The sequence below is a fragment of the Serinus canaria genome, chromosome 2, assembly GCF_022539315.1.
Source record: "Serinus canaria isolate serCan28SL12 chromosome 2, serCan2020, whole genome shotgun sequence".
Lineage (NCBI taxonomy): Eukaryota > Metazoa > Chordata > Aves > Passeriformes > Fringillidae > Serinus > Serinus canaria.
In genome coordinates, this window is record NC_066315.1 from 127,575,138 (window position 1) to 127,587,322 (window position 12,185).

At 37.0% G+C, this 12,185-nt stretch overlaps 1 protein-coding gene across 3 annotated transcripts in view; it reads right to left on the reverse strand.

The window, feature by feature from the left end:
• TRIQK (triple QxxK/R motif containing) overlaps positions 1–12,185 on the reverse strand; it is a 60,782-nt gene that overhangs the window by 40,578 nt on the left and 8,019 nt on the right. The window contains exons 2-3 of one of the 3 annotated variants that reach the window (XM_050971858.1): positions 6,094–6,152; positions 1,918–1,998 (exon numbers count right to left, since the gene is read on the reverse strand). In XM_050971858.1, coding sequence (XP_050827815.1) covers positions 1,918–1,998; position 6,094 — 82 coding nt within the window. In that variant the 5' untranslated portion in view covers positions 6,095–6,152. Of the gene's footprint in view, positions 1–1,917; positions 1,999–5,397; positions 5,482–6,093; positions 6,153–12,185 lie in introns of those variants that run through there. The other 2 variants (XM_050971857.1, XM_050971859.1) reach the window with 2 other exon arrangements.

Here is a 12,185-nt window from a genome sequence, read left to right on the forward strand (position 1 = left end):
TCTAAGTCTTAAAGAACGACTGTGTTAAAAAAAAATTCTTTATGTGTAATTTCTAGTATTTGAATGAAATCAGGCCAAGAAGAATCAGGAGGAGTTAAAATGAAGAATCTAGAGCAACTCTCCTATGAGGAAAGACTGAGATTTCTGAGAGTACTTACCTAGGAGAAAAGAGTAGGTTCAAAGAGGATTTCATCAGTGTATAGAAATACTTGAAGGGAGGGTGCAAAGAAGACAAAGCCAGGTTCTTTTCAGTGGTGCCCTGTCACAGGACTAGCGATGGGCACATAAAGAAATACACAAGAAAAAACTTCTACTTTGAGGACAGTCAAACACAGGAAGAGAGGTTGTGGAATTCCTATATGTGGAGATATTTAAAAACAATCTGAATACTGATCTGGGCAACCAGCTCTAGGTGGCCCTGCTTGAGCAGGGCAGATGGATGAGATGACCTCCACTGGTCCCTGTCAACCTTAACCATCCTGTGACAAATGGATGAATTATTACCAGTTATGCAAAACTATATAAGAACAAAAAAAAAAAAAAAAAAAATCAAGCAGTAATGACAAAAAACCCCACCAAAACCCAAAAAAACCCACCACTTTTATATTCATTAGGGCAATATTGCATGATATTTGTCAATAATACACCTATTTGTCCTATAATACACCTAATGGCATAATGAGACTTGAGGGCTTACTCCACCAAGCTCAGCTACCAGGCCAAAAGACAGCCCAAAATGGTTACACATAAGACTCAAATACACATGCAAAACTCGAGTTTTAAATCACATCCACACATTTTCAAACTCCCCCTCTTACATTCATTAAGTTCAGAGAACTGATTTCCATTGGCAAACTCTATAGTGGTACCAGTGAATGACCAGAGTTGGAGCTGAAACAACCATTATCAGAGCAAAAGGCAAAGCAGTGTCTATTCATGCTCTCTGTCCTCTAAGGAGTATTGCAATCACAGAAACACCTCCTAGACTATGTAGTTTATTTGCCTGCCAGCATGAGATTCTTCTCTACAATAATTTTTAACACTTGGTTTCACCAATTTAAGAGCAATGTGTCACATCTGAAGAAAATGAGTTTACTGTGAATGCCCCCCCCATAACCCTAGCTCTTTCACGTTGAGAATGCACATTGTAAACAACCTTTTTTCCCCAGACACTTGTTGTTTTCGGCATATTAAGCAGATGTGTGTGCTTAGCAACTGTAAAACAAAGTAATTTACTTAAATAACTGTGTACAGATTAAGGTATTTCATTTTATATATAAACTTTCAAAATACTGTGACTCTTTTATATTATTTAACATACAAAGAGAGAATCCTTAGGTATGGATTTCAAAAATAACTCACCATTGTATTTAAGCAAAGAAAGAGGGATTTGCATTTGCTATGTGAGTATCTATGTGAAGGTACATGTGTGAATGTACATACATTGTATATGTGTTACCGAAATAAGTATTAGTCAAGGATAGAAAAAGTCCTAAGGAAAAAAATTAACATGTTTAAAATATCCATTAGTGTGAGAATAAATGCAGTTATACAATGCAAAAGGTCTGTAACATTCAGTGTATCAAAAATTGTTATGAATGAGGAAAGTATCTTGCTAGAAATGCCTATATATGAAATTAGAGACAAACAGGAGAATCAGGAAAGCTCCAACAGTTCAGAAACATTGTGAAGCCACTTTGCTGCAGTATTTTCCCTAGTGTTTCCAAACACACAGCATCTACTTTATCTGAAGTCACTCAAAATACTGTCTTCAGAAAGCTGAATGACAGCATATACAAAATGAAGGTTTTGATGAGGAATGCTATGTTTTGTTACACTAGTGGGTCTTGCTGGGGTAAAAAAAAAAAAAGTTTTGTTTTTATTTTAGGCACACAAACTTTTCTTTCAAATTCTTACCTATTTGTTTCCTGTACTGGTCAACAGGAGTCCTTGATGTGGAGGCATCTTTTCTACCCATTGTTTTCAATCCAAAAATCACTGTCAGTATCAGAAAAAAAACAAACAAAAAAAACAAACCAAAACAAAAACCACAACATTATTCCTAAATTACTAACAAAATCAATTGCTTATAACATCAGAAAAATGGTAACAAACAACATTTATATAATTATACACAAAGACATAAGCCTTCCCAGAGCACAATGAGACACTGAAGTTAATCATCACTATTCTGAAGACTATTAGATACATTCTAAACATACCTTTTTCTCCATTGCATGGGTTATTAACATTACAGAAATGTAATGTTAGTTTGAATGAAAATAAAGAAAAAAGAAAGGATTTAAACTGATTGCACTGTAATTCAGCATTTGGTACCACTGTAATTCAGCATTTGGTACCACCAATTACATTCCTATATAATTTATTTCTTTAATAAACCAGGGAATGAATGTATTGTGAGCTGTTTCCATTATTGAAAATACATTTATACCACACTTAGGAGTCGGAGGCAGGACTAGGCTGTGTGCATCCACAGGTGAAATTGCTCAGGAAAACCACCTGCACTCGAGCAGATACCTAAAACACAGCAACCCCACTCTCTCCTATTTCCTGCCATGGGCTCTAGATATCTGTGAATGAACAGGACATAGAGAACAAAAACTGAAAGCTGGGGCTGCATGCATTTTACACCTCTCAGGCGTGGTATTGATAGTTTAAATCACCTTCATTGCATTTAAGTAACAAGCAGCCAGACTCTTGAATGGGATTCTCATGTTAGACAGTCATGTTGCACAAACCCTTACAAGGAGGTGACACTAGGACTGCACAAGGAACTGCATAATCATCCATACAAAGATGCTCCTTCTGGTATTTTGGTGCTTCCACACCATTCATGTAACTGAACAAGCATCATCTGAACACTGCTCTAGAAAATTCCTGATGTATCTCTTAACATGCAAAACCTTATGGTTTTATATTCATCCCTCACTGGGCTGCTTCTCAAGTGGCAGATACTACAAACACAGTCACTTCACCTCTTTTTCCCTGGTTACAAAATAACTGGGTGTTACAGTCATGCTTATTGCCCAAAACACTGGGATTGAACCATTTTAGCTGGGCTGGAGACATTACTCACCACAGTGATGATAAGCCCCACCATCTGACTGCCTCTACAACACAGGAGTCCCAACATAAACATCCACACTCATGAGAGGTCTGACGTTTTCAAGAAGTGTCAGATTTACTGTTCAAGCACAGAAGATGCACAGCAGCCAATCCCTGCCTTTTCCCAACTGGCCCTGGCGAGAACCATGCCAAGGGCAAACTTCAGCTGAATCATCCTGGGTAGCCACAAACCATGTGCAGATTGTGCACATATGGCCATAGAGTTATCTGCAAGAGTTGTACTTTTCTGTTAGGCATAACCAGCTGTGCTACAGCAAGACAAGAGTCCCTGGTCGCTGCCAAGGCACGCTTTCTGGGAAGTGCAACTCTGGACGGCAGTGAGATGCCAAATCACGACCCAAAAAGCATGCCATGGCACTGCTGAACACTACTGGCAGCATCCCAAATTTAAAGCAACCACCATTATTTTCTCCATAGCTTCAAACATGATTTAAATTACAGCTGCAGGAATGATGCCTACTAGTTATTTGTGCATTTTTAAACCACAAAGTTTATTATTTTGTATTTATCTGTTCTATAGGAATTACTCGCATTTAATGTTAAGTGACAAATCCAGGCTCCTTAATTTTATTTGTGGGACAAAATGAACTGGGCATAAAATGAACTGGAATACTCCAAAGTCAGCAACCTTTTTAAAAACGTATTCAGGAGTAATACCAAGGTAGAGAAGAGAGCCACTAGTTTTTAATCTGAACTAAAAATTCAATTAATAGCATTTTAATTTTTCCATACATTACTTTGGTTTAATTCAGAGAATACTCCCTGTTTTACGCAAAACACTGTTGCAGTGAACTGTAATTCATTGGGTTGCATTTCTTTCCCCTTCTATTATGCTTCACAGGACTGGGTTATATTTCATAACATTCACATCATAATAATTAGAATGGAAGAATAAAAGTACAATTTGAACTTTCAGCTAACTGAGGAGGTAACATACATTTTTACACTACAAAACTAGTTCTTGGCTTTTTTACACCATTGTTAAGAGACTGTTTTGACTTGCCTTTTGCAATTTCCATAGTCTACTAATGGTTTATAACAAAACATCAGCTGTGAAAGATGTTTGCAGTTTTAGCAATGCCAATAAAACAGAAGAAGAAAACATAGGCAAAGATTATTTCCTGACTTAAAATAAGCCACAGAGATACTGGTGTTTGCCTGCGTGGCTCAGTGTCACCAACTCTCACATCTAGAACCTCGAGTCCTCTTTGTTCTTCAAAGGGATGCAGTAATCATCAGTCATTCCACTGCTTTGATGGTTACATAGCAAATGCCTGAGAAACCCATAGAGACATTGGCACACAGAGCCCAGTGTCTAGTGAGACAGCTAATTGCATAGAAGATCAGCCACAATTTAGAATGTGTTGTGATAGATGTGGAAAGGGAATAACAGGTCTATACTAGCACATTCAAAACACAATTTAATTCCTTGGGGACTATGGCTCATCATCTTCTCTTGTAAAGAATCTCACATTTCTTGGGAAATTTGCCATGAGCTAGATTTAAACTAAAATATGGATTAATAAGAGGTAATATTTATTAATGAACCTTGCTGTAGGAGTGGTTTTCGATGCAACTTTCTAACCATTTTTTGATAAAGAAAAAGCATGAAACCTTTGTGAGTTACAAAACTAATCTTCCCCATTTAAAATAGGAGTGGTCATCCTACAATAACTACATCCTACAATAATTTCTTTTACACCTAAGGGGAAAAGAAATTTACACTTAGGTCTCTGACCCTTTTGCTGCTTCTAACATCAGCCAACGGAGGATCTTCGGGAGGCTTCTCCTGTATTTCTTTCCAAACCAAAGGGGTAGGCAGCACGCCATGCTGCATGCATACCAAGCAGCCTTCAAGCCCCTAAAGTTTTAATGACTACACAACCATTTAAAAATATATGTAAAGGAGTTTATCAGTGCTCCTTTTACTGAAAATACTTGACAAGTAATTTCAGATAATATGAAAGCAATGTGAGCCATCCTCGACTTTCAAGTTTTATAAAAGATGGTTTTAAGAAAACAAAGCAAGGCCCCAATGATTTTTTATTTCTGCTTCAGAGATGCTACAAGATTAAAAAACACCTTTGTTTTTATGATACCCTTCACTATTTCTTCACCCCCTTTGACTTCCCCTTTAGTAATTCACCTTTGAAAGTTACAAACTCAGAAAAACACTTTGTTCCTCTCTTCTTTTACTCCTAAGCAGTGGCTGATAACATTTAAAACACAAAATAAATTGCTTATTATTACCTCTAACTGTCAATAGCATTGGTGAGATAAAAACCAGTCCTAAATGTCCACTCAAGGTCTGGCTACACTTTCAATCCCAATTCATTGTTCTTGATGTATACATAGCATTTTCTACATTAGTTTAAAAAAAATGAAGAAAATACATTAATGAAATAGAAACTTACTATGACTGACTTTAGAAATACTAATAAAAAATAAGAATAGGATCTATATCTACAGAGATTGCACTCTGTACATTATTGGTGCAATACAAATGATTAAAAAGAATGATAAGCCTTAAATTGTAAATCAGTGCACACTCACAATACATGCATATCTGCATGTGTACAAACTTTCTTAGCAGTGATATCTGACAGCATGACTGCACTCTCCCAGTATGTTGCCTAAATATTAACAGTGGGCACATTAAAGAAATAATCAGTGAAATTACTGGTTTTGTAGCTGAGATATAGTTAGTCAGCTGAGAGAAAATAAGTAAAACTTCAGGACAGAAAAGAACCACTACAAAACGTAAAGCTACTGAACCAAGTCTTTGCCATCTGCATATATGCAGAAGTTCCTCATCTTTAATTGCAAATAGATATCTACCTTAAACATAACTCTTTATTTGTTTTGTTGGATATAATGCAGGCTGATCATCTGAATTCATAAACTGATTCATTTTTAACATGATTCAAAGATGCTATGAAAACTTACTGATATCATTGAAGGAACTGGTCTTCTCCCAGATAACTCCAGAGCAGATAGTTTAATAACTAATGGACAGTAAAATATTTACAGTTATAAGAAAGCAAAAATAGCCTTATATCTACCTCAGGTAAAATTCAAGGAGCACATTGGATCATCTGGAAACATCAAGTTACCCCAAAGAACTGGTAGCACTGCATTTAAAGTGGAAAGCCATCTGCACGTAGGTATTTTGGAAATTGTTGCTGCTGGTTATTATAACTGGCTTTTTTTTTGTTATTGTACTGCTGAAGTACAGTAACTAAGGTCTGTCTACACAGCAGTGGAAGCAGCCTGTAGCCAAAATTGCTAAAATAATGTAGATTAATTATTTAACCATACTGCAGCCAAGAAAAAGAATTTTAAAATCTTTACTACTATTACTACCTTAAAAAAACCCTACAAACAAAATACATTCATGTTCTTTTGGTAAGCCTTACAGTAGTCCTCCATTCCTCTGGAAAGTCTCTCTCAAAAAATGAGACTATTATTTCCAGGGAAAGAGTCCCCTGCCCATGCTGCTTCTTGCAGAATCTATCTCTGCTTTATCTGGGGATTTATTTATTCTTCTGTTAATAAAAGGAATGCAATACTTCTTTACTTAATTTAACCTTGAAAGCAGCAGAGGTGATTTAAATTTAATTAAATTTAGGAAAATTAATCAAAAATACAGGATCCATAATTCCAGTCAGAACAGATATTAAAATAATTTCAACATTCTACACAAGGACAACAAACACTGTACCACATCCAAAGATTCAAACAATTTAGGAACTACAAGTTTTACTCAGACATATATCAGGCTGTTTCATAGCTTCATGTAAGCACTAGGAACAAAACACACATTGTTATCTGCAATTAGTACCCTCTGCACTACAGGGAAAGGAGATGCTCTGTTGTTTTTTAGTTATATAATACCTACAAATTGCATGAAATTAGCTCTGCATTTATTTAACAATTTTGAGCATATCCTCGTAAATATTTCAAAATCCTAAGGCAATATATTCTGAAAAACTAATTTCATCAACAACCCAGATCAGTCCCACTAAATTTCAGGAACATAATTCAGACACACAAGCTACACAGGAGGCCATCTTCACTCCCTTTGCAATGGGTGAAGAAAGAAATGTAATAGTTAGGAATCCAAATCACCTCTGGCAATCTTGCTTTCTTGTAATAATGTTCCTAATTCTCCTGAGGGTGCCTAAAATTTGGTGGGACTATTTACACCCAAATATTTGCATTTTCTCATCTAGTGAAGAGTCTACATAATTTTGGTAAACATTGAATGTTTTTAAACATCTGAAGAGTTGAAAAGATTATCCTTAAATGTACTCACAGCTAGGAAAAGAGTGAACATTTCCAGGGTGGCAAAACCTGAGTAAGATTTTTTTAAAAGGACTTCATATTTATGTAAAATTGCTTTCTTAAGTAAAAGTAGGCTATTAAAAATGTTAAAAGGTTCCTTCCATTCCCAGAAGAGTACAGTTTGCCTCTGCTTCTACAGGATGAAAATGCAGTAGGCCAAAACACACTTATAAAAGCACTACTTAAACAGAAGAAATCTATTTTGCAATTGGTGTTATTCTTACTATTTAAAAATAGGAGATTTTGCAGAATATTCCTAACTGTAGTGATTCTATGTACCTTACATTTTATTTTCATTATGAGGTTGCTATGCCTTCAGAACAAGATTCCCTGGTTACTTTAGAGGTGAGTACAGCTATAGCATGTGTGAAACATATATTCAATTTAATATGAAGACAGAGCTTCATCTGAACAAATTTAAAATTCTAGACGTACAAAGAGGAACTTTTTTCCCTTATTTTTATTAATCTATGATGGCACTGATGTGTCAAGAAAATATCCTTTAAGAAGCTCACAAAGGAAAAAAAGCATACACATGGTTCATTTCTGCCTTGCCAGACAGTTCAAAATGTAGTACTTCAGAGAGAGAAGAGTAATCTCCGCTGAAGGGACAATTACACAATAATTGACACCATACTTCAGAGTAACATTCTTCAAAATAACTGAATCTGTTTAAGCATTTGTGGGGGGAGAGGGAAGGACATGGGACTATGGTAGAAATCAGAGCTAAAAAGGGTAGAAGAAAGGACACCCAGACCACCCCACTGCCCAGAGGCAGATCTGCCAAGGATGGATACAGCTTCTATGGGAGCACCTGCAGATGCTCTATAGACACCTCTGTGGCACGAGGTGTAGGGAAGATGTCACCACCACCAACACACAAAACAGAGTGAAGCACAGCTCTCTGCCTCAAGAGCAAAAGTTCATAGAGTCAAGAGCAACAATGAGAAACAATTACTTGCTCTGCCCCAGTAATGGACATGTCAGCAGAGGACACTTTTGCAGTTCAGTTAAATCCCAGCAATTTTACTCCCTCTTTGATCCCCGCCACATACCCCTTCAGCACACATTTCCTTTGATAAAGTAGGGACTAACCTAAATAACAGGTATAAAGCTAGAGGTCAAAGAGCTTAAATTTCAAAATCAGCTAAGTCTGCCTAAGCACTTCAGTAAGTCACGAAGCTGCCATTATTAGATGCAATAGAGTCCCACACAGTTTTACCTGAGTCTTACTCCAAAGTCTCAGAGACTGTTTTGCCCTCCTAGGTGTTACAGCAAGAGCAAGAGCAACTTCTTTCCCTTCCTTAAATGAGAAATTAAGGCCTCTGTTCTCCCCTCTTTAGTTGTGGGAACTGACAAAAGTTCTATTTTTCCTAAAAACTACTTTCCTGGGACTGCCACAAGCCATGGCCTTGCTATAAGCCTGAATGCTTTAATTACACACACTTGTTAATTTCTCATTTGTAGATTTTTAAGCTTAGGCTCATTTTTGATGGAAATGAAATTCTGATTTCTTCCTCCAGTGAGAAGAAGTATTTAGGGATTATCCTTCCCTTTAGTATATCCATCTTAAACTACAGTTCTCAACCATCCAGAGAACAGTGTTTCACAAAGTTTTCAATATTGCAAAATGGGATAATGACCTTTATTGAAAATAAATCTTGTAACTTCTAAAGTTATTCACACACACACAAAAACTGGAACAGGTAGCAATTTCATATTTATCATGCTTTTATTTCTATGATGCCTTTCTTTTCACTTGCCTTACCTTAAGACTACGAAAACCAAAAGATTTCAGAGTACATTGTTTAAAAACTGAAATAGTTTTTAAAGTAATATATCAGAACAAGACAATTTAAATCTGCTGTAATTCTTCCTTTCTCTTCATGCTCTCATACTGTTAATAAAATACCCAAACTTTTTAAAGTATGTGAGGTTAAGTCTCCACTTAATTTTTCTCCATTAATTCTAACATTGATTCCCACTTTCCTTGAATATGCCTATCATTCAAGCAGAAGCCCAACTCTTGGCAAATAAAATTATCTTAGTAACTGAAAACCAGAAGAGAAAATAGCCACAAATACATCATGCAGGCACAAAGCCAGGAGGCAAACAAATGTGCCCTTCTGTAATATATTTCACTCTAGTATCACACAATGTTCCATCATACAACTTCAAGTCATAGTAACTGCCAAAACTGGTCACATGTTCATGGACAAATGATTGCTTCCCTTCTTACCCTGAGCAAGCCTGCAAAAGTTGAAAGCACTCTACAAATGGCAGCAGCAAATAATACTTCAGTCCACATAGACCTAATTGTAACACTTCAGCAAAACTAAATTATTTGTTCCATTACTAAACCTGGTGTACAAGCCTTAAAGGATAATCCTGGAGGCCCAAGGGCCTGCCACCAGAGCTATAATGCCTCAGCCCTGGAGAGGCTGAAGCTCCCCTCTAAGATTAGGGTCAGAAGTGCCTCCCTCCCACCAGCCTCTTGCAGGCACATGGTAACGTCTAAAGTTCTATCGGTCTGTACAGTTGTTCCACCCCAGTTCAACCCTCATTCACCGCATTTGTGTTCTCCCTAGAATGTTCTCCTCTCTCCCAATCCCCACTGGTCCCAGTTTGCTCAGTCTTCCACCCCTGTTACCCTATTGGTTCCCCTGGTTTGCTGACACCCCCCCCCAACACTTTCACCTGTTCCCACTAGTCCTTGACACACAGATCGACCCCTTTTCCCCCATATAAGACCCTGTGCCCTCAGTCCAAGTTTGTCTTTGTCCCTGGATCCCCTTTGAAGTAATAAACAGCTTTCACATCTCCAAAGAATGACCCATCCTTCGCCTCTTTCGTCAGCCATTGTGGCAAGTGTGCCCCCGGCCCCGAAAGTGCTGGTCGCTCTCAGAAGAGCCCGCTGAAGCTCACTGCTTCAGGTAATCTCTCCATCCAGCATTCAGAACAAATGCACATTTTTTTCCTTTCTCTGAAGCTACTGCAGCTCAATAAGTATTAAAAAGGCTGATCTATGAATGAAGAAAAATAGTTTTATGCCATTTTCTTGTTTGCTTCACTCGCTGTATTAAGCATTCAGGAAAACAACTCAGCTTTAAAAAAAAAAAAAATCATCTAGTCTAGTCACCAGGCAAAAGAAACAATGTGTTTTAATTTGGTGGGTTTTGTATTTATGTTTTCCTCCATTATTCAACAGCTCATTAAAGACAGAGCAATCACAGAATTGGTGAGGTTAGAAGAGACCACAGTGGGTCATCTGGTCCAACATCCCTGATTGAGGAGGATCTTCCTGCAACATATGGCACAAGGCTCCATCCAGATGCAGATCTTCCCCATAAAGATCAGAACATAAAACTTTCATGCATTTCATCAGCCTTAACACAATATATCTTTTTTTTGTACTTTCTTTCTTTAAAATTGAGACAAAAACCTAGTGGATAACCATTAGCTAACTTAAGTGTTAACAGAAAAAATGTAAAGTTAAGCCCTACAACACTTAATAATGAGCTTAATAGTCAGCCTTAGTGAACACAGACCCATAGATGTTAACAGCAGCATTTTCAAAAATAAGTCCTATTTTGTTTTGAAGGTTTAGGCCATAAGTGGGTGAGAAGTTTAATATGACATAAATAACTTCAGCTCAGTAGTTTCCCAAGTAGTTCAAAACAATAGGCCAAGCACACACTCTGCAGATTTTATCTAAATTGCTCAAGATTTAGCTCTCCTGAAAACTACCTGGAGATCCCATTTAAAGCAGTAATTTTTAAGATAAAGAATAAAGTAATAGCTTACATGATACCATCTCTTTGGGAGCTTTATGTTGTATTTGGGCAAAAAGGGGAGTGTAAGATCATTGATATCTATCTACAATCTGAACCTTGAACAAAGATTGAAATAAATGAACGGATCAAAATCAGGCTAAAACCTTTATATGCACCAAATAAAAAAATAAGCTTTGATAATAATCAGAAAATCTGGTAAACTGTTTTCTTGCCTCCTTTTAAAGCAGTGAAAATTGTGGAGTGCAGCTGGGAAGAAAGCCAGCAAAATGAAAAACCATAAACCAGCAGAAAATTATCAGTTGAAATACAATTTGAAGGGCTGAAGATTTTGGATTAAACCATTTGTGCAAATGCCTGTTTGGGCTCTTTTCAAGGCTCTTCCCACTAATGGGAGGAGACTACAGCCCCATCTCTTCCCTCCGCCCCTGAACAGCATGCAGGTGCGTATCATAAGGAAGAGATTTTGCTTCAGGGTTCATTGTCCAGAAGAATGCCAAAAGAAAGGATGACACTGAGACAAAAACATTTTAAAAATTATTCCTTTTGTTTTGAGTAATTCAATATGAGTGAAATTTTATTTACCATAAAAACAGTAGTGAAATACAAAATTCAACACTTTTTTATGGGTGGCTGCTTCAGCAGATGGCTCATTTATTTAAGATTCTGAATTCTAATGCGTTAAAGGTTGGCCTTTTCTGGCCTAAAAGATACCTCTGATGAGAGATTCCTATACCAAAAACAAGAACTGCTAAAAGACATCATTTGAAAAGCATTTTGTGAGCATTTCTTATGGAATCTAGCCTGAGATAAAATGGCAGATGACAATCCACTCCATTTGCTCAAATTTCCTGAGTGTGTCTCTCTAAGCACTAGGAAGTCCTTGGGTGAGAAACCAGGACA